The following is a 22,292-nucleotide window of genomic DNA, read 5'->3' on the forward strand; positions in this document are numbered from 1 at the left end:
CCCCCCTTCATTTACCTGATATTGACCACATATACAGTGTAATTCCAGTTCTGGAAAGTACGGTTGAGCTGAAAAACAGGAAGGCATTGATCACATGAATGGTGAAATGTTAATGGGGGCTCTTTGTTGCTTGAGACAGTGTTAGAATTTTGCCCTTCTCCCCCTTGAGTAATCGGCTTTCAGTTTTTCAGTCAGGTGATTGTTATATTAGAAGTACAACTGCTAGCGAGAGACGTGGGGTTTTTTTACTGACAGAAGGAAACCTCTATAAGGTCAGGATACAGTGAACAGGTGAGTGCACAGGGTACCAACCTTTTTTACCTCCTGCTCTTCCTCATCTTAAATTCTCAGAAACTCTTTGATTAGAAAAGTTTTACTGACAAAACTCCAGGGTCAATTTTCACCTAAAATATCACAACCTTGTGATGATCTTTTTTTCAGGCCTTTGTACTATAAATTTTTTCTGAGAGGGCAATGGCTGCTCAGTTCTCCCCCTGGGAGACACTTTTTCATACTCTGCTAGGGCCAAAGTGACCCCTTTCTAGATTGTTTGGTTCAGGCACCTACATACTTTGCCTGGTTACTGCTGCTGAGAGAATAACCTTGGCAGGTGTGGATGGTTGCATTTCTGGCTTGCAGATGACTATAGGTGGTTTTCCTAGCTTTTGAAGGCTGAACCCCCCCCCGGTTTATTAAAAGAAAAATAAAGAATAATTGCCATATATTTATGACATCTTATTTTCCTGTAAACAGTTGGTATAAAGACTACTTACAGATTGTGTGAGTGCCACTATGTGAACTGCCAAAAAGGACAGAGAATATCTGTATTCAGACAGGAGGAACTTTTAGAGGCAGGAAATTCCAACCAGAGGGCCCAGAAAGGAGCTTATGTCTGCTAAAATGGACTGAAAAACCAGGGGCTACTAGAAACCCCAACAACTGACCTATGGCAGAAATCTTCTGAAGCAGGTAATATTAGGGCAAATTGGAAAAAAATATTGACTCACAAAAATGAAAACTGCCTGCTTTTAAAAATTATTTCTATCACAATATACCTTCAAAACCATATGAGGACTTGGGGAGAAGAAATTTGCTCTGTATAGTGATGTTGGAATTTAGACATCTACCTCCTTCTATGGACAGTTCTGATTGCTCCATACTTTCAAAAACCACACCTAGTATCTACATTTCTTAAGAAACTGGTTAGTACAGTGGAGTCCTTTCAAAATTTCATCCATAATGCCTAATATTCCCAGCCAGAGCTGAATTCGTTGCTGTGCAAATCAATAATAGATCTTTGGAGAACATGTTAAGAATTTACTTGTTACTGTCTTTTCTTTTCCTTCTAAGATTGGTAACATCAATGGGGCAGATTCATATATGTAATGACATAGGAAAGAAAACTTAACTTACCCATTCTGCAATCACATCATGTACTTTTGACTCTGAGTTGGAGCTGGAACTATAGACAGTTATAGATATCCTGTAGAACAGCCCACCTGTCCATTAAAAACAGCATTACAATGTTAGAAACTGAGCAAATACACCTTTTCAGTAACAAAATTTGTTTCATGATTAATACAAAGATTGGCTGAACCCCAGATACAAGGACAACTCAAGCTCTTGTTGGTTTTCTACAAGTTTGGAGTGAGAAGGCCTTGCAGGCTAGGGCCCATTCTCACTAGTTCCTTCAAATTACACAAGAATTCCCTCCCCTCCATGTTTTTTTAAATATGACATGGAAACTCAAAGCCAACATATATACAAATAGTATTTTGCATATGCCTTTAATGTGGTGTGTTAAAGCACAATCATGAAAGTGTAATAATTTAAAAAGTAATCATAATTGCTGACATCTGTAACAGATAAATTCAGCTCTCAGTCATATTGTTATAACCCAGACTTCAAGCACTGTACATTAGACTTAAAACTGTGTGAGAGCAGATAAGGCTCATCAGTTGAAAGTAACAAGATAACTGAGGACAGAATTAGGTGGGAGGAGGGAAACCCAGCACTTGTTTTCACAGCACAGCCTTTGCTCTTAGGTCTGCCGATAGCTATGTAGTAGAAGAACCCACATGAGCTTCACAAAATGGGCAGCTGAACAAACCATCTTTCAGTCACAAAATGTGTTAACACTTGGCTTGGAGCAATTTTATACTCAATAAAATTGTTTTGAAATGGCACTGGGTAAATATAAACTGTCTTTAAGGTCATGAGCTGGTAGGCAGCATTGCAAGATTTCACATCTAATAAATAAGATCAAATCGTCTTGTAGTTATACTCGATGTTAAACATCTATAGTTTTTATAAGTCATTTTTCATTAAGGTCCTAAAAATTCTGCATGGTCTGGTTGGATAAAATTTCCCAGGATGTGGGGGAGGTTTAAGAGCTTCTGGATCAATTCACTTGCATGTTGCACACATGTGGCTTTGCTTGATTCAGGGCTGTTGCCAAAAGAAGCTGCGAGTCTTGATCTGTGATCTGTATTTATATAAATCTTATGTAAATCTTACAGAGACACTAGACAGGACAGAACAGGACATGACAACAACTACAAAGAAATCCCTTTACATCTCCTGATTGTAAAGGAATTGCTCTATCTTTCTGAGTATAAATAGAATGTATTTTCTTCTAGGTGGACTAAATTTCATCATTTTACAACTTCAGAGCTTCAAAGAGCTTGAAATGAAAGTATCTGGGAAAAAAACCCTAAGTCAGTATTTTCCAATTGACTTGTACATACTGGTTACTGTCCTATTCAGGAGGTGGTTTCAGCATTGTTCTTCTTTTCATTATGGAATTGACTGTATGATCACTGACATTAGTATGAGAATTCCTCTGCAATAAGATTCTAATCAATTTCTAGCAGGAAGATGGTTTACCAGCTACCTTCTTTGGAAAGCTATGACTAATTTTTAGATACAAGTAGAATGAACTTGTTTGCTTTTTGATTTACTGTCATTTTTTCCTCCTTTAACTCAACAGACACATTAATTTGCTATGGAGTTTTATCTGAAAATGTATTTTAGCTTTATTACTGTGATAGTTTCAAATAAAAAAGCGGAAAAGGAGTCTTTGGAAATAGAAAATTGGAAAGTTGAAAATGCTTGCAAGACTTGGATCTCATTTATATGTATATATCTCTGTATATACATGTATTCAATTTTATATGTATAACGTAACTTTTATAAGTGCTATACAGATATACATACAGAAAGTGTTCATTATATATATTCTCACACATTCATATATAATAATATATATAATTGTAATATTATTTATATAATTATGTATATCAACAAAAACACCTCAATATAGGAATATGCAAAGTATTTTTCAAATCAAACATAGCAACTATGAACTAGACAACAGCTTCAAGAACTCCACCAGATGATGGCCCAGAGCATGTTCTAATGAGGTGAAAAAAGAACAAGAAAAAGAACTAATCTACATTTTTAAACACTCTCAGGAGACTGCAGGCCCTGATAGTAAAAACTAAAAATGATTTCTCAATCTCCAAATTAAACAGTGGAAATTCCACCTCAAAATGCTGGATGAAAAAAAAATATTTTCACGGGCAGAAAATTGATGAAAAGTAGCCAAAGATAATTTTAAAAAAAGAGGAAAAAAAAACCTGGAAAAACAATTCTCCTCACACCCACCAGCAACTGTAAAAATAGAATGATCAATGAAATACACGGATTGGGGTTTTTTAGTTCTGTTAGGCAAATTATCCAAAAGTTTGTTTTGGAAAATCTTTGCTTTTTGAAAGTTAAATTCTCGAAAGTGGATGAATACTGTAAGTTAAAAACATTTATACAACATCAAACATATAAAATACAACCCAATAAATCATCCTCACAGTCTCATGAAAGCTGTCTTAGAGAAGCACATAAAAATTAGAAATCACATGTTGATGACATTTACTATCACTAAGATGCTACAAATCCCGTTCTACTGTAATTAAATGACTATTCCAAAATCTTCTCATATGCTAAATGGATCTATATCTAAAGGGTAAGAGACAGCTACTTCTATGTTCAGTCTACGAACTGAGTATCTAATAGATAAGACGATTTGTTTCTTTTTTCTACATCTAACTTAACAGCTTGACATACTGTAGTTGACCTCAGGTTGACACAGGCAGCCCAGCTCAGGAAGGGAGTAACATAAACAAGATAAAAAGACTGCAGGAGAGCTAGTAAGTTGATTCAGTGGTGGGTAAGGGATGGTATTTTGGCTTGTCCCAGATGGTAAATTGGCCAGTGAATGAACATGTATTGAAACTGGTGACTGATGGTACATTACAGAAGAAACTGGTATTTGAGACTGCATGAAAGAGTGATGAATTGCTTCTGCAGGTGTCGTCAGAATGCCCTTCAAGATGGTCTCTTCGTGCTGAATAATAACTGCACTGTATGAAGATGGCAAAGGTATCCCATAATTCATTTTTGCAATTCTCGATGACTCCAAAACAGAAGAGAGATTTGCAAAATGTCCATATTCAGCATTTTCAAAATCTAAAGCACGAGTACTAACAATATGCGGAGAAGACACTCCTTTTCTGTTAACTTCCCCTTTAGAAAGCCTCAATATGTTGGTTGATGTCAGAACAGCAGAATGCCTTATGTCTTCATTATTACCAATGGTTTCCTGCTCTACTGCCCATAGAGAGTATCTCAGATTGTCCCCTTGATTTTCAACAGAGTTTTGTGCTGAAACAGTTAGATGACTTCTCAGTGTTACTGTTGTTGGCAAGCTTAACCCTGTTACATCCCACTGAGAGATCAGGCTTGGAGAAATTATATCACTCTGTGGGAGAGGAGGTGTGGAGTAGCTGTTAGGAGGTACATTGATGTTTGAGTCTGAATGAAGAAAATTCCTTAATTCCAAAGACAGTGTCATTGGAAGGAAGTCAGAACTCTTTGAACTGATGTTTTTAAAATAAACACCTGCATTTACTTGAACTTTACTTCTTGCTTTATCAGTATTATTTGCTACAGCATCATTCATTGAAAGACTTTGAGACTGCAGTGATCCATGTGTTCTTGCACTGTCTACTGAACTCTTAACTGGTGTATTGATCAAGCATGCAGCTGGGCTATCTCTTGAACATGAAGTCTGGATTCTTGAATGTGTTGGAAGGACAGAAACAAGCTGTTGCCTCTTGTTCAGGAAGGTCATGTTGGTTTGATCACTTACTATATCCATTCCAATTTGCATGTGCAAACTATCAAATATAATCCATTTTTCTATGGAGTTTTCGAGTACCTTATCAAAGGGACTTACCTGTTCCCATACAGAAGATTGACTCAAAGGTGTTTCCAAGGAAGGGGAAAGAAAATCAAAATAAAATTTACTGTTGGAAGACACGGTTAGGTTTGCAAAGGTCATTGTTGACTGCAACTGTGATATTTTCCTGACATTACTTTCTGAAATTACCTTTGAAAGACCTGGAAGAAACAAACTAAAGATTTGTGCTTCCAAAGCTGATGCATGACTAGGGAAGCTATATTCTTTAGCCTTGTGACCTAATAATTTGATGGCAGATGTTTGCTCAGAGATACTGTCAGACTTTGCAGGTGAACTAACGGATGGCAATCTCTCTGTTGGGGAAGAAAGCAGTTTATTAAATGAGAGCCACCAATTTTCTGATGGCTCCCCCGGTAACATTTGAGATGCTTCTTTTGAATGACAGGAAACAGTCCAGAAACTTGCTGTTAAAGAAGGGGAAATATCTACATATTTTGTTGGAAAATCCAAGTAACCTGAGTCCTGGGAGTTGCCAAGTCTATTAATGTAATCTGGCTCTAATATGGAAAAAGCTGACTCTTCATTTTCATTACTAACATAAAATGCATCTAAATTGTTCTCCAATTTTCCATTTCTGAGGGTCTGACCTGGCTTTTGAAAATCCACTGGATGTTTTAAATAATGAGACCTGTAATTGCTATTAGGTATAAATAAACTATCACTTTCCAAATATATGTCAGTCAGTGGTTGTTGATAAACAGGCAGGGTCATTACATCACGCTTGAATGCTGAGCTTGTCCAGCCTGTTCCTACCAGAAGTGTTGAAAATGTTAGTAATTCTCTACTGTGTCCTAGGACTGAATTTGTCAGTTGGATATCAGGAATAATTTTTGTGTATGTTTTTTTCATGTTTTGAGAAAAAGTTGTTGGATTTGCAGATGGGGTCTCCACAGAGGTTAAACTTGCAATGCCTTCTGAGTGATGTTCCTTCATGCTTGATTTTCTAAACTGCAGTTCACTGTTTGCTGCTAACATAGAAAAAGTTTTCTTATCAGCATTGCCTTCTATCATTTCCAGGTAAAAATTTTCAGGTGCAAAGTCCAGCAAATCTATCCTACTTTTCGGGAATGATGAATTCTCCTCTGTAGGTGATATAGATAAGCTAGAAAGAGAATGATGTCTGTCTTCTTGAATGTCAGAGGTGCTATGAAGTACAGTCTCACTCCACCAACTCCCAGGCTCCAAGACATTGCTTACGTGCATGAAATTGGTTGTGCTGCTGCTGGAGGATGAAATCCACACAGTTTCTTTTTTGTGTTCATAAGCAGTGCTGCTGCTGCTGCTGACGGGAGAGCGGAACACTGGCTTGGAGTCAGAATGATCCAGCCCATCTGCCAAAGTCTGTGTTAGATCTGCATTAGTACTTCTGCTTTGAAGAAGAGGAACTGCTACATTCACAGAAGGCTCTGTAACAGCATCTGCTTCATCAGAAGTGCCATGAAGTAAACTTCTAGAATAATTCAAAATATTTTCATTTGGTAACTGATTCATCACAGAATTGTCTAGGCTGATTTTTTCTGTAAAAGCAGACAAGGTGTCATTGCTGGTCTCCTCAGAAGCAGCTGATGTAGACACAGGCAGAAGAAACAAGCTGTGTATGTTTTTTCCCTCTGGGTTCTCATCTGCTGGGTTTTTATTGAAAAGGAGAGGCCTTCGTTTCACTGGCCAAATAATTGGGGTTGAGATAATTCCTATGTTTTTGATCCCTTCTATCTTAGACTCTTGTTGCCTCTGAGGTCGTGAGTGGGAGGATTCAGGTGAATTTCTCTTCATTCTGAAGACAACCGTAGCAGGAAGTCTGAATTCCTGCAGGTCTGTGTGTAGTAAGCCATATAGTTAATGGATTAAAGAAAATATATGGAACTTAGCTGTCTGTTCTTGGCTGCCCGCTCTTGGTCTAAAGATAATTTACCAAGAATGGAAAACTGCCAGTTAGCTGAGTGAAACGTTAATTTGCTTCCACTGTAAATAAATTCGGCTTATTTTTCTTAGCCTTTCTATTTTCTCTTGGAAGTTTCAAAGCCAAAGAAAGGACTTAATTGTTCAGTTTTTATTCATACTAACCTTAGTAAGGCATTCAGTTCCTTCTGTACTTACAAAAAGCAGAGTTAACTGCTCATGGGGAACGTAGTGGCTCCACAGAAAGAGAAAAGCACAATTTGGAAGAAATTTTCAGTCTTCCTTTTATTTCCACAGCTTAATAAATCCAAACAGCCTGAACTCAAATAAATCATTTTACATTGTCTACTGTACTGCTTGATTGCCAATGTACAAGAAATCTGCCAAGAGAAAAAATGCTCCAAGAATTTTAAATCCTACAGTAACAACTGATGCATTTGGAAAAAAAATAACCACTAAAATCCCCAGATTCTAATTTATTTCTGTGGAGCATACTGAAAAAATAAATCTTTACAAAAAGTATCTTTAAGCCTCAGATGAAAATTGCAGAAATGTATCTCTGTGTTGTTAATAATGTTTAACAGCTATCTTCAACAAACGAATAAATATTTTAGCAGTGCCTCACAAAATGATGCTCAGTCTTTAGGAGACAGTGGTATCATAGAACTTAAGAAAACCTTAAAAGAAATCCCTGCTTTTTTCCTGTGCTAATAATAGGCTCATTTACTACCTTATTTTTCCCCTTAATCTTTCTAAATGAAAAGTAAATGATATCTGACACTGTCAACATTTTCCCTAGTAAAGTCTGATCCAGATCTTCTTGAAGTCAGTGGAAAGATTCCTGTTGACTCAGTGGAAGTGGCTTTGCTCCACAGGAACAATTCCACTTGGCTCCTGTGCCTGACTAGTGAGGAACAGACAATCCCAGCATACTATCACCCTGGCTGCACAAGTGGGAGCTACACAATGCCTCACAACCTGCAGCCTTAAAATATTTCAATAGTGTGGTTCTTTTTGGACCCTTTTTAAAATTCCCTCATTCTTTGCATGGGTAAACATGACTGACATAAAGTGAGTCCCTTTCATACAGAGCCAGGTAAACATGATAAAAAAACCCACCAAGTTTGGTTCTGTTCTCATTTACACCATTCTTGCATGGCCCAGTGAGGTTGCTCCTGATTTATTTCAGTGTAAATGAGAGCAGAACTGAGACATGACCCTTGACATTATGATAGGATGAAAAACACACCTTAAAATACAATAAATTTGCTCTTGACACAGTACGAGGAAAAATGTAACACAGGATTTCTTACCATTGTTTGGCTTATCGTTTCTATTAGTATCGGGCATGTTAGTGGTGACAGTGGGTGGTGTAGGAGTAGTAGCATTTACAGTAGCTGGTAATAAAGATGAGAAAGAGGTGAACTTGAATGAAATATGAATGTTAATGAGGTAAGACAAAATGGGAACAATGCATGACAACGTAAAACTAAACCATCTACACACAATGCCATAAATGTTAAATAAACACATTATTTTTTCTGCAGAAAGTGACGAATGGATATGAATTGAGGTCCCAATCCTGAAATCTTCACTGACTTCAGTGGGAGTTTTGCCAGCTTAAGGGCTGCAAGATCAGTCCTGTACTGCTTCCATAAACTCAAAATTCTCTTATGAGAGCTTCAGATCCAAACAGCTGTGCAAAGACTAGAAAACTTATAAGTTCTAAGATGCATGCACTTGGAATATGAGTGGCAAAAAGAATAATTGTCCCTACTCAGGAACTGAAAATGATGCACAAATGTGAGACTAAAATGCCCATGTAAGGATCCAATTAACTCCACTGAACTCCATACAATGAAGATAACTGAAATCAGTCTTGGAATAATCGGAGGGAAATACACATTTGGAAAGCTTCATGTAGGATCTCAGCTGTACTGTTCCCACTGACACTAACAGGAGTTATCCCACACAACACTGGCAAATGTTTCCCAGGAGAATCAGCTAGAACATGCTTCAAATTCAGAGCGACAGCCAAAACTGCACATTTTCCCCAAAGCAGAGTGGGAGGGTATACATGGTACAGGAATTCAAAGATCATGCCACCAGATTTTCAAATAATTGTTTGGAAAATAATTTAGTTTTGTCTAGCGACTCCCAGGGAATGCAAATCTCCTCACTGCCAGCTTTCTTTTTTCCTGAAAACTCTTTTTAAAGAGTGAAGGTTGGTGTAGTATAATCTCAGTGTTAGAAGGCTTTTGCAGATTTTGATCAAGAACAAAACTGGAAAGATTAAGTAATTATATTTTAGTCAAGAAAATGCAGTTTTGATTTTTTGTGAGATTATTTTAGCTAACTTTTTGAGGCTGAAAGTCATAAATTCAGGTCTCAGCTTAGGGAGCAGGTTCATGTTCAGGTTTCAGTGTAACAAGAAACATAGGGAAAGAGAAGGAAGAGTTGGAGACTGCATCAAATGGGTTCTAACTGGGAAAGTGAATATATAAAGTGACACCCTCTAATAAAAACAAACAAAAAAAATCTCTTCTTCCATGTAACTTCAGGGCTATACTGTCTGTCAGATAAGTTTTATGGTTTCTTACTGATTTCATTTTTCAGCCAATGATGTTAAAGAAGGTATATTCTAATGAATGAAATGCTAAGCATAGTGGAGAAAATAACTCTTTCACCAGACTGTAGATGGAACAATCTGGCATCCATAAGCTTTGTTACTGGTACTATTGCACAACATACAATTAACAAAAAAAGAATCCAAACTGGCCTCTCAGTTTGAAATAAGTCTGCAGTGCTAACAGAAATAGACAGACTTCTTTTTTATGATTTTCATTATGACAATGATGATGATGATGAGGAACAGGGTAAATATGATCTATCCCTTCCAAACTGATGAACACAGAACACCAGTGACACTTTACCAAACATTTTTCATCAAAGGAAAGAACATTACCTCTGTGAAAGTACTCATAGTGTTTATTGAAGAAGTGATGGTCTACGAAGTTAAAAGAGGCAAATTTGAAAGGTAGCATCTTTTATTAGAGGCAATATCTTTTACTAGACAAGTTAATAAAGCTGGAAAAAAGATTAAACTTCTAGAAATACAGGCTTGCCTCACTGAAAGTGTGTCCATTTCTGCAGCATATTAGCTGACCTAATGAAAGATATTCTCTCTGCTTTCACACCATGCCATTTTTATAGAGGAAAACTCTCAGAGTTCTTCTATGAGAATACACAAAGACATTTCTGTTGTGGCTGTATTATCCTTTATGTGTATAAAAACTAATACTGAATAATTGTTGCTGTCACATTTACCTAAGGTATTTGAGTAGTAGTATTTAGATCATATTGTGCTTTGTGAGTATAACTGAAATGTACTGTTTGAAATCTGATTACGGATATAACAGGCGTTTCACTTTCTCTATGGAGAACAGTACAATATGCTCCAAGACCCCAAACCAAATTTATCTCAGGAAAAACTGGAAGAAGTACACTGAAGACTGACAAAGATCTCTTACTGACTTCCCAAGCAGAGCGCATTTTCCTTTTTATTTTTAAGCTGAACCTAATTTACTTATAAATTCCAAATTTGAAAGAATTCTGAGACTTCCTCCTCTCCTTGTATATTTTATTGTCTTCTGTCTCCACCTTCCACCATTCAGCATGAAAAGGTTTAAAGAGCTAGACAGTGCTGCAACAGAGGATGCCACCTCATTAGCAGGTCTGTGTTCATGAAGGTATTGTGGAAATGGGCTAACGTTGTTCATGTCAAGCATTTTTATAGACTCTCAGCCTCTAGGCAAAGTGGAAGGAATTAACTGTCCTCACATGTCCAGTCATTCACATGGCATGGAAATCTTTAGGGTTCACCTATTCCTTGCACTCAATTGAGCTGACCTTTCAAGACACTTTGTGATTTCTTGTGTGGGGTAATCTTTACAATATTAAACCATCACTAAGGGCTGTAACAAGTCTTCCACTCACTAGTATCTGTTGGATTTTGCAGTTTGATGCTGATTTTTTTCCTGCTAATCTCAACGTATCTAGTCTCAAAACAGCTTATTGGAAAAAATAATAATAATAGTTCCTTTATTGACATCTGCTCTTTTTTTTAAAAAAAAGATGTTTCCACTTCTTATCCTGGTTAATATTTTACTGTCAAAATGTGCAGGAGGAAAAGAGGTGGAGAAAGAAACGAAAGCAGTTGATTAATTCAGTTTTGATATAAGGGAGACTATTTGGAAAATGTATTATTAAAGGAACGATCACATTTTTCCCCCACTCTTGTACTTACAGGACAATCACACACTTGATGATACTAAGGAATTTCTTTCCTTGCTATTTTTTATTACAGTTCACCCTTTTAAAAGTAATAATAATAATAAAAAAATTAAAAATCAAGGACAATAAAGATTTAACAAGTATGAAACTGTGAAAATGACCTGGGCTTCTTACCTTGGCAAAGGCTTCCCAGGTTCGCACAACTGGTTGGTTCAATTGCAGAAGAGGGAATTAGGTATGAGCCTTTAGAAAAGAAGAAAGTAAAATAATAAGAAAAGTTAGGCTACTAGGTATAAAGAACTACCATGTCTCAAAATATATTATATCTTGCAGCGAGAGCCGTCTTTCTAATTTCTCTCAGTGTAAAACTGACACTGCTATTTGCCTGTAAGACTTACATGTTTTCCTCTTGTGTTGCAGCTGAGGGATCCATGAAAACGCCACTGACTTGCAAGCTACAGTCACTTATCATCCCTTGTTTTTCTTAATTTTTCTGCTAAACAACATCACACTAAATAAATGTAGCTTCTGTGTATTCTGTGAAACAGTTTTAAGGGGAGGGGTCAGTACGGTCATAGGATTTATGAAATCTTCATAAGTAACAACATGCACCTTGGAGAAGTGACCATGCTCCACTGCTATAGCACAGGTTACCCACCACACGCTTCTGAGTAATCTTCCTGTGACAGACACCAACGAGACAAAAGGTGATTAAACTTGTTCCTCTGCCCGGGGCGTGGGCATGATTAACATTCTGGTATGCGTGATTTATAAACAGATAATGTTATAAGTCTATCTCTCTACTGAATTATTCATAATGACATGCACACACTTTGATGATCTGGAGACAAAAACAGGGCATATAAGGCTGGCTACAGAAAAAAAACAAACTGGTGAAACTGCTTTAATTACACTTTGTATATCCCAGCGGTTCAGCTGCAGATCCAGTTGGTTTTGCACACTGTGTTGAAAATAATGGGGCTATAGAGCTGGGAGTGCTGCCCTTTTGGCTTTTGCTATACCACTTCAGAATCATATTGACTCAATGAGGTGCTCTCATGAAACATTGTATCCTTCTATAAAATTAAAGAGCCACCACCCATCAGCTGATAAAGATAAGTAGGGAACTATTTCCTGTAATGCCAGAATGGACGAAGCATGGGGCCTCAACACACAAATCATGTCACACCACAGATGTCACTGCATGAATTGCTGTCAAAAACAGGGCAGAATTTAAAACGTGATCCTCAACAAAGGGCAAAGCTCACTTTTTAAAAAAAAATACATTAAGAAATACAGGCAAATTCACTTCCTTGGTACACTTCCCATGAACTCCAGGAAGGATGTTCAAAGTGAACATACTACCTCCTGCACAAGATTTTTTTCTTTCTCCAAAATATATTTGCTAATGTTAAACAGACAAAACCTGTTCCAAGTTACCTCCTCTTAATTCTTTATCATAGAAAGACCACCTGAAAGTTAGCTTGGAAAATCTCTGGACCTTCATATTTCCTTCAGTGAGTGCATAAAAAAAAAGATTCTGTTTTATGAAACTAAAAAACTCCAATCCAACTTTACAAAACACTTAAGTCAGAAGAAGCAATATTTTCAGTTAATATATTCAATAAGCTTTTTAAAGCTTTAATTGGGTTAAATTCTGGACAGGCTAAAAGTGGAAAGTGTCCTCTAAAGAAAATATAATGATTTGGCTGCAAACAGATACTTGACATAAGCTACTTCATGAAGCCAAGTGGCATGGTCAGTCATGTGAACAGCAGATACAGACCCGTGTTACGGACACTTGGTGTGATAGATCTCACTTCAAGCGTGTAACACTCAGACGTGTATCTGCTCATCATGCTAGACCTTCTTTATAGACAGTGGAGAGGAACAGGCACTTCTGCAGCAAAAAACTTTTGACTTCACTGGGACATCTCCCATCTGAGATCCACTGGCCTTTGGAACAGCCTTTTTCCTTCCACTATACAGAAACCGCACTGAGGGCAATAAGCTCAGCCTGAAACATCATTCAGTTGCTTAAGGCAGACAGATCCCAGCCTGAGTTTAATCTGACAGTGAAATTAAGAGTTTATTTGGCCTTCAGGAATCAAGGACTCACATGAAGCGTACATAAAGCAAACGCAATTGCAGGCATGGACAGATGTGCGGCCATGTTACCATAACAGATCATATCCTGCTATAGGTGTAGCCAGTGGAGGCTCCAAAATTAGTACCAGAAGCTGATCAAATGCTCCTCAGTTTGCCTGCATTGAGCTGTGAACCGGTGCTGTTCCCCCACTATAGTTACCTAGGCTACTTGTTTTAAAATTAGTCCGGATACCCAGGCGGTGTATATACAGCTTTAAATGCAAGCAGTGCAAAGGTACAGCAATAAAAACAGAATTCCGTCAAGTCTTCCAGAAACACCCCACCATGACTGCACAGCTGTGAAAACATAAGTCTAAGGAAGAAACCAGGAGTAGGTAAAACTATGAAAAGATTATCTGGAACAATTCGCTAGTGTTTTTATGCTCTGTAAACTGACTTGTAAAAGCTTTGTCTGAAAAACCATGAAAACAACACTCCTCGAAAAATGTAAGCACTGTTCAGGCACAGATATGTTGAGGTCACTGCTAAATGCTTGGTTTCTTTGGGTTTTTTTAAGTTCCATGCTGTTTCCTGGGGAAGCACGACTGGAGCTGAGCAAAACTCTCTTTTCTGCATAAAACCTTCCATTGCTGCTTAATGAAGCCTAATCAGTTAGAGTCATCTCCCTGCTCTCAGAGATTTAGTCATGGCTGATAGCCTGACTCATCAACTTGCCTGTTAAAGGCTGGTTTTACAGTGAAGGCTTTTATTCAAGAAGATGAAGGGAAGAAAATTCTAACAATTCCATCTCTGGGATTAGTATCCATTTTTTAAATGGCACTGCACCCAGCATTTTCTTTTAGGAAACCCTCTGGTTCAGGAAAGCCTGTATCACAGGGGGTGATGTAACATCTTTGAAAGAAAAAGACTGACTAGTGAGTTAGTTTTCTTGTAGGCTTAGTTAGAGGAAATAACAATGCTTACATACAGGTAGATATATTTAATGTGGCTTGTATAGACATCTAGGCCTAACATGAATGCTAATATACCTTTTCTAAAATAATGCTCTGCTGTAGGGAAAATGCTGAACAGCAACATCCCAAGAAATAATACTGTGGAAAGAAAATAAGTGTATTGTCTATGACTACAGCTGTGATATTATATTTGTGTCACAGGACTGTACAGTCTTTAACAGAAAGGAAAACAAGATCCATACTCCAGCCACAATTAAATGAGACTGCAATATTTACAGAGGTCTTGGTAGGTTTTTTAGTAAAAGTGGTGTGGTAGTCTTCATGGTATAATGGTGTAAGATTTTCTAGGAAGCTATTTCCTGTCAGATCAGTCCATATTGATGAAGAAACAACACATTTTTTGTCTAGAAAGACTTCATCAGTAATGATCAATGTTTAGATCAGCCTTTTCTTTGTTCTGATAGAGGGGTGAAGGCACCTAGGAGCTTTTATAGAGGTATTGCATAATTTTTTTTTTAGAAGAGGCATGCTGAGAGCTGTCCCAGCAAGTCTAGCTGTGAATGAGTACCTCACGTTTTGATTTGAGTAAACTAAAGCAAGCAAAATGTGGTTTTTAGCCACCTTAATCCCTCATGAGCTATTAGATACAGAAACAAGCACGCCTCAATGACGCCAGCTTCTGTTTCAAACTAAGATTCTCAGAGTGCTGACAGATGCTCTGTCAGGAGACACTTACTATAAACTATGGAGACACTATTTAAACTATGTTTAAACTAGTAAGTAACAAGGTGTCAGAGAAGCAAGAAGGCAAAATCGGAGAGGACAACATTAGATAGGAAGAGACCCCAGAAAGAACCAGTATTTGTTTACTTCTACTTTGTTGTTTTGGATAGGAGGGTTCAACCTCTGTGGACATGGAGTTTCATACCAGTTGATTTTCACAAGCATCATATGTATGCGCATAGGCTAATGCTGGCCAGGATTCTCATTTTCCCTTACGTATTTTATAATTACCCAAATATCTTCAAAGTTGTTACTAATCAAAACATGATTTGATTTATTTTTTTTAAAAAATTCTGATCCAAGGTGAGCAAGATTTTTCAGTTCTGATTTTTTTTTTTTTTTTTCCTGGAAAAAATGAACCAGTAGAAAATAGTCAACCAGCTGTAATAACATATACATATATGAAATATACATCTTTACACTTATGAGAATCATGTGTCTGGACCATGAAACAAGAATACTTTTGACAAAGTATTGAAATTTATCTTCTGGACTAATCTACAGGAAGAAAGATCTTCAGTAATTACCAATCAAAAGAAGTACTGATAATATGTCATCAGGAAGATAAACCCCAATGATTTAGATCTAAAACTCTTCCTTCCCGTCTGTCTCCCCTAACTTAATCTTTTATCATACTTTTCTGTCTCATGCATTCTTGTTTTTGGCTCTGCACACACAGCACAAGACTAGCAAGTACTCCTGGCTAATTAAAGGGCCAAATAGCAGGTACAAAAACATCTACTTAATGGTTAGTTAACACACATTTCCTCCAGAGACCACTGTAATCTTACTTGATGCTAGCAGGTACTTGCCTGTCACCTCCTTTTCATATGAGTAGAAGGCCAATAAACAAACTGTTTAGGAAAATTTTTGATCTGCAGATCATTTCAAGCAGCAACTCAATATACTATGGGACTTCTAATTTTCCTTTAAGGATTCAACTCTATACCCTTTCAAAGTCTCTGTGTACAATAGGACTTCAGCTAAAATCTGAAAAAGGTAAGTCCTAGCAGGTTTTCTTTCACAGGATTTTTTTTTTTTTTTTTTTTTTTTTTCCTATGCTGGTATATGGTATGTTCAGTACAATGCAGAAGCATGGGGGGAAAATAAGCAAAAAAAGATTTGGCAAGGCATACTCACCACAACTCAAATTGTTTTCTGCTTTCAGTGCTGAAGTTGGAATACTCCAGAATTCATTTTCCCAGTCTACAATATTTCCTTTCACATCACAGCTGAGGTTGGCTAGTGTTTGCGCATTCATGGTGAAATTCCAGAGGCGGAAGTTGTAAATGTCTCCATTTAGAGAGCTCACTTCATTGCTGTTAGAGCCCAGCACCAGCCTCCCATTTCCAGGGATAACTTTGCCAGAGATACCTGGACACTGCACTGTATGATAGGTGCTTTTGGCATATACACCTATTTTGCCCAAGAAGCTATCCTTTACAACACAGAGCTGTTGAAAAGTTTCTGTGAAAAACTCTGCATTTCGGGGCAATGCATTCTCAAGAATACACTGTGTGCCTGAGATGGACAGAAAATGGCCTTTTGTGGTCTTCCCAAAACTGAAGAATTCTGTTGACAATGCATCAGTGTAGGAGAAAACCTTCCAGTCATCGTTGTCATCACTGCTACCCTTGGTTGCTTCAAAGCACAGAGTAAACTGGCTAAGCTCTGGCACTGAGACAGTCTCTGCCACAGACACAGCATCGATGTCGGGAACCTGGGGAATGATGACTTTCTGATTCCTCAGAGACACAGCAACTAGAAGCAAGAGCAGATAAGTAAATTAACAAAAAATCAATACATCATATAGAAATAAAGGCAGACAAGCAGCAGGGCTTAAAGTAACATTCATGAAATCAAACATTCATCAGGTGGTTTTTATCTTTGTAACATACCAAGAGCATATAAGAAGGGGAATTTGGCTTTGGAATGCATGTAGCTGAATACATGCAGAGTTCCTTTTCAATAGCATGGAGAATGCTGTTCTACACACAGTTAGCAACTGCTCAAGTTGCATTAAAAGCAATACTAGAACATAGTACCTACAAATGTCCAACTTTGCCTCAGCTCACTTTATACAAAATACTACTCATTCATCTACTAGGGATAAATTAGGCAATGGAATAAACCAGTTATTTAAAAAATACAGTATTACGTGCTTTTAAGATATTATTTTAATTACTTGTCTGCATGACTGCATTACGCCAACGAAGTTCAGGCCTTGCTCCTTCTAAATATTGCAACAGAAGAAAGCCTCTTTTACATTCCTTGGCAAACTGAAGCCTTTTGTTCCTGAATTCAGCTAATGGGTTTCTGTGAAGCACTAGGCATCTTCTCATTTTGTCCCCAGCAGCCTTCTGAGAGAATACTGCAGTCGTGTTCATGAACATTTATATCCAAGCTGTTCACTATTTGCTAATATCTGGGTGAGCAGCTTTGGATTTTTGCACAAGCATCTAGAAATTGCTAGTCTTCTTGCAAATATGGACTGCAGTAAGGCTATTTAGGCATGGGAAGAAATACTCTGTTATTAAGTATTCTTATTTGCACTGGCAAAATACCAGTCACCAAATTTGAAACCAGTATCATACAACACAAGCTTTTTCTCCATGAATACATTAATGACAATTCTGTTCATTCTACTTTAGAAAATGTTATTTTTCAAAACAAAGTGTAAATATGCTCAGTTTTATTGGCACGTTTATCGCAGCAGAATTCTTCTAGTGAATTTCTCCACAGAAAGAAGTTTCAGCTTATCAGTCATGCAAAGGCACCAAGGTCAAAAAGACCACATTGCAGCAGCCTTCAGCTTTACTTCTGGCTCCACATTTCTGTGGCAGATCACATCTCCAGCCAATGTCTGCTACCTCTTTTACACATTTTCACAGTATATGTGCTGCAAGTGAAGCTTTTTTGCTAGAATGAAAAACTGTTTTTTGAAGAATAACTGCCACAGTAGTTCACACCTAGTCTCCTCTGGGATTTCTAAGTGATGCCACAACACATACATTAATTACTACACCTGTTTCCTTCTCAGAATGAACCAAAACCCTTTCAACATGAGAGGGTGAGAGATGTGTGGGAAAAGTGACTGTCATGCAACATTCAGGAAAAGAGAGATACATGAGGTATAAGGATTCTGTGTAGTCTGTGGAACTGCAATTTCTCTTTGACAGTTGCTTGCAAAGACTCTGAGCTTAAATCTACCATATTTGGATATACACAAGGACATAATTTGACCAACATATTATTTAATAAAATAACATAAAGCATTGCACATTATCCACCAACCCAGCAATTCCAGCAACTGGAGGGAAGAGAGAAAAATACTGGTCTTTTATAGTTACTGGATTTACTTCATAGACTTTTTTTTTTTTCTTCCCTAGGGCGAAAGTATGTTGTAACTATTTTATAGATAGAAAATGTGCTCAACTCTCCATTGAAAACAGGGACATTTTTTTATGGGTTAATTATACTGTAAGCTTCCTTACGTAACATGGAAAGTGTTCCAGAAGAAGTATAAGGATTCAAGACTTGAAAAAGAAGAAAGCTCATTCGTATGAGTACTGTCTAGCCTTTGCTAGGGTGGTCTGGAGAGTTAAAGAGCACCTGGTCACATTTAAACAGTATAGAAAAGGAAATAAACAGGGAGGATGTGGCTCTGGTACTGAACAAGTCTACTCAACTTTGCTATGCTCATCTGACAGATTTAACCACTGGCACCTTCCCCATACAGTGAAAGGACAAAACCGACAAGTATTTTGTGCATGTGGAGAAAAAAGAATCCTGACATCAGCATTAAGTGGAGATAATTTTCCTCATTACTGTTGCGCAGCCAGCCATCATACTGATTGACTTCAGATGTTAGTACTGGAGAAACTGCTTATTCTCTGAGGAAGGACATATGTATATTCTTGGAATATTCATCCATGTGTTTAGACTACTTTCAGAATTATGTTATATTATTTGTTAGGAAGATAGCTGGACTAAAGTGAACAGGATTCTTTTGAACGTCTTCCTATTTACTCATGAATAATGTACAAAAGTCTTGGCAGCATGTACACAGCAGGAGCAACCAGCAACAGGCAGCTCACTGTTCTGAGACCCATATCTGTTTTACTGTAGTGTTGGAAAGACACAAAGCCTTTCTTTGCTGCTTTTTAGAGCCACTAGCTTACTTGCAGCTCACTGTCTCATGTCTCACAGACTTCTTTAGATATAAACAAGTCAGGAGTCCCTAGATTGTATTTTTACCCTTACAGGAAAAACTGCCTTCCTGCCTTTTGATAGGCTTTTTAGCATGGCTTGGTGCTTGAGTGGTGGCTTTGTGGTTCCTAGCTTCACTGCTTTCAAATTCACTTTCACTGATGCTGGAAGAAATGCATCAACTTCAATGAGTTCTGCAAGTGTCTCCGTAGCAAATACCTGTTAGAGAGGTTTTTATTACTACCGTGAGTGATTGAGCTTTTAATCTAGGCTGCTACAGTACTACTCAAACTGTGTGCTAATTTTACATTACATTGTCTCAAGCATTTCTGTACTAACAGAGGTCTGTTGGCACTCTTCTTCCTCTCCTATTGGTTACTGAGTGACTTGTACTCACCAGTAGACCTGTTACTTAGGCAGTTAACTACTCCTAGAAAATTATTTAAGTTGCCAGCTCTGCAGGTGGTGAACTGACATAATTCCCCTAAGACTAGCAAAGCTGCATTCATAGGATTCTAAGGATATGGTCCATCCATCTGCTGTTGACGTTGCTGTGAATGAGCACCTCATGTTTGGATTGAGTAAACTAAAACAAGCAAGATGGGTTTTTTAGCCACCTTAATCCCTCATGAGCTATTAGATACAGAAACAAGCACGCCTTAAAGACGCCAGCTTCTGTTTCAAACTAAGATTCTCAGAGTGCTGACAGATGCTCTTTCAGGAGACACTTATTATATTGACACTATTTAAACTATGTTTAAATTAGTAAGTAATAAGGTGTCAGAGGAGCAAGAAGGCAAAACTGGAGAGGACAATACTGGATATGAAGAGGCCCTGAGTGGTTCAGAAAGAACCAATATTTGTAACCATTTACTTTGACTTTGGGGGGTTTATTAACAAATGTGTAATTGACACAATAGGGGAGGCTCAAACTCTGCAGACACAGAATTTGATAGCCGTTCATTTTCACAAGCATCATATGTTGGTGTATGGGCTTTTCAGGTGGTGTAAATCGACATGTCTCCCAAGATTACCGAAGTTGCATCCATTTACTGTATCTGAGGTTATGGCCCATTCCTATGCTGTTGGTGTGTTGCAGGAGGTGACATCCAGGAAAGCCAACATTTATGCAGGCAGCCAACTTGTTAGAGATAACAAGATGTGCTCTGTGAAACTCAGTTTGAAACTGCTCTTACATAAAGCAGAGCAGTTTCACAACCACTATTCTATTCCTGGCTAATTCCCCCCAGCTTCACATTCTGCTTTACATTTGTCTTTATGCACATGTATTTTGTCTTGTGTATTTATTGTATATTAGGAAGTACCATTAGTGTCTTTCAAATTGTCATTTCTAGATAGCAAATTGTTGGGTGTTTTGAATGACCCTTTACTTTCCATTTCCAACATTGCATTACTTTGTGAAACTAAAAAATTGAAAAAACTGGTTAATTTTATTTTATTATGATCATTTCTGAGAAATGAAAGAAAATGCGAATTTAACACTATTGCCCTCACTTGGAAACTCCATTGGGGACATGAAGTGGGGAGGTGTGCAATCTCCACGATGGCTTTGGAAACTCTTTCCACAGACAGGAAGGTGTAGCACTGACATCTGTCCTGCAGATGTGTTGTGATTTCAGTGCGTGTGTGTGCATTGATGTCTACATGCTTTTAGAACTTGAAAGGAAAGCAGTACATTATCACCTCTTTAACAAGTCACTTTTCTGTATCCATTGCCAGGTTAAACATTGCCATTTTCTTTATCTCTAACTATCTTCTCTACACAACGTAATGGTACAACTGTGGGCAGAATGTGGTTAGAATTTGACCTAGATACGTGCAGCCAGCTCTCCTGGCATCCATGGTCAAAATCAAGGTGTCTGGTGGGTGTTACAGATTTTGAGCAATGAAACAAAATTCAGAGCCTTTGGCTAGATGCTTAAGAGCAAGCCTTAACATAGAGTTTCTGAATTAATATATATATGTGAAACTGTAAAATACAAGTCACTGGTGAAGGTCACTGATACTTTTACTCACATTGGGGAGTAGACTTCTTATTCTAAACGAAATAATATCTTCCAAGACTATTCAACTTTAGTGGTGCTATCCATGAACATAATGTATTATTCCATTTGGCATGGAGGTAATATTTTTGCTTTCAGAAGAATACATGACCTATAGGTATATACACACAAATGGTTTTCTGACTATCTGTGGACTCTTCCTCTCCTCCTCATTGAACACAACTGAGGGCAACACTGCATCTTTCAATTCTGATTGTAAATCATCTTATCCCTTACAGTCACACTTAAACATTAAAATATTAAAGAATAAATCAATAAATAATTGTGCATAATCAGATTGCATATGATTTTGATGTTCCACTTGATTTTACAACCTCTGACAATGCAGCAAGACCTGTATTTCAACTAGAGAAACCTTTCAGAAAATTTGCTTCCCCTTTCAGAAGAGAACAGATGCTCCTAGAATTCTTACTACGTTCATTTTGTCAGCATGAAAGGACCTCAGTAGAAAGAAGTATTTTTAGTTCCTCTGATATGATGTAACCTTTCTTCTTTCCAGAGCTGCACACAAATTTTGCCGGCATAATCAGGACTATTTTTGTCTTATGATTCCTGGGCATTACTATCTTAATTGTTTAAAACATATGATTTCTGTAATGAATATTAAAAACTAAAATTATGAGGAAGATGTACTTGTGACTGAAG

General features: G+C 37.5%; 1 protein-coding gene across 5 annotated transcripts in view; it reads right to left on the reverse strand.

Moving 5' to 3' along the window:
• ADGRG6 (adhesion G protein-coupled receptor G6) overlaps positions 1 to 22,292 on the reverse strand; it is a 112,389-nt gene that overhangs the window by 45,317 nt on the left and 44,780 nt on the right. For 4 of the 5 annotated variants that reach the window (XM_051615217.1, XM_051615218.1, XM_051615219.1 and 1 more), the window contains exons 4-7: positions 16,495 to 17,115; positions 11,684 to 11,752; positions 1,414 to 1,499; positions 16 to 68 (exon numbers count right to left, since the gene is read on the reverse strand). In XM_051615217.1, coding sequence (XP_051471177.1) covers positions 16 to 68; positions 1,414 to 1,499; positions 11,684 to 11,752; positions 16,495 to 17,115 — 829 coding nt within the window. Of the gene's footprint in view, positions 1 to 15; positions 69 to 1,413; positions 1,500 to 8,529; positions 8,614 to 11,683; positions 11,753 to 16,494; positions 17,116 to 22,292 lie in introns of all 5 variants that reach the window. The other variant, XM_051615221.1, reaches the window with a different exon arrangement.

Source organism: Apus apus, chromosome 3, assembly GCF_020740795.1.
Source record: "Apus apus isolate bApuApu2 chromosome 3, bApuApu2.pri.cur, whole genome shotgun sequence".
In the NCBI taxonomy this organism is placed as follows: domain Eukaryota; kingdom Metazoa; phylum Chordata; class Aves; order Apodiformes; family Apodidae; genus Apus; species Apus apus.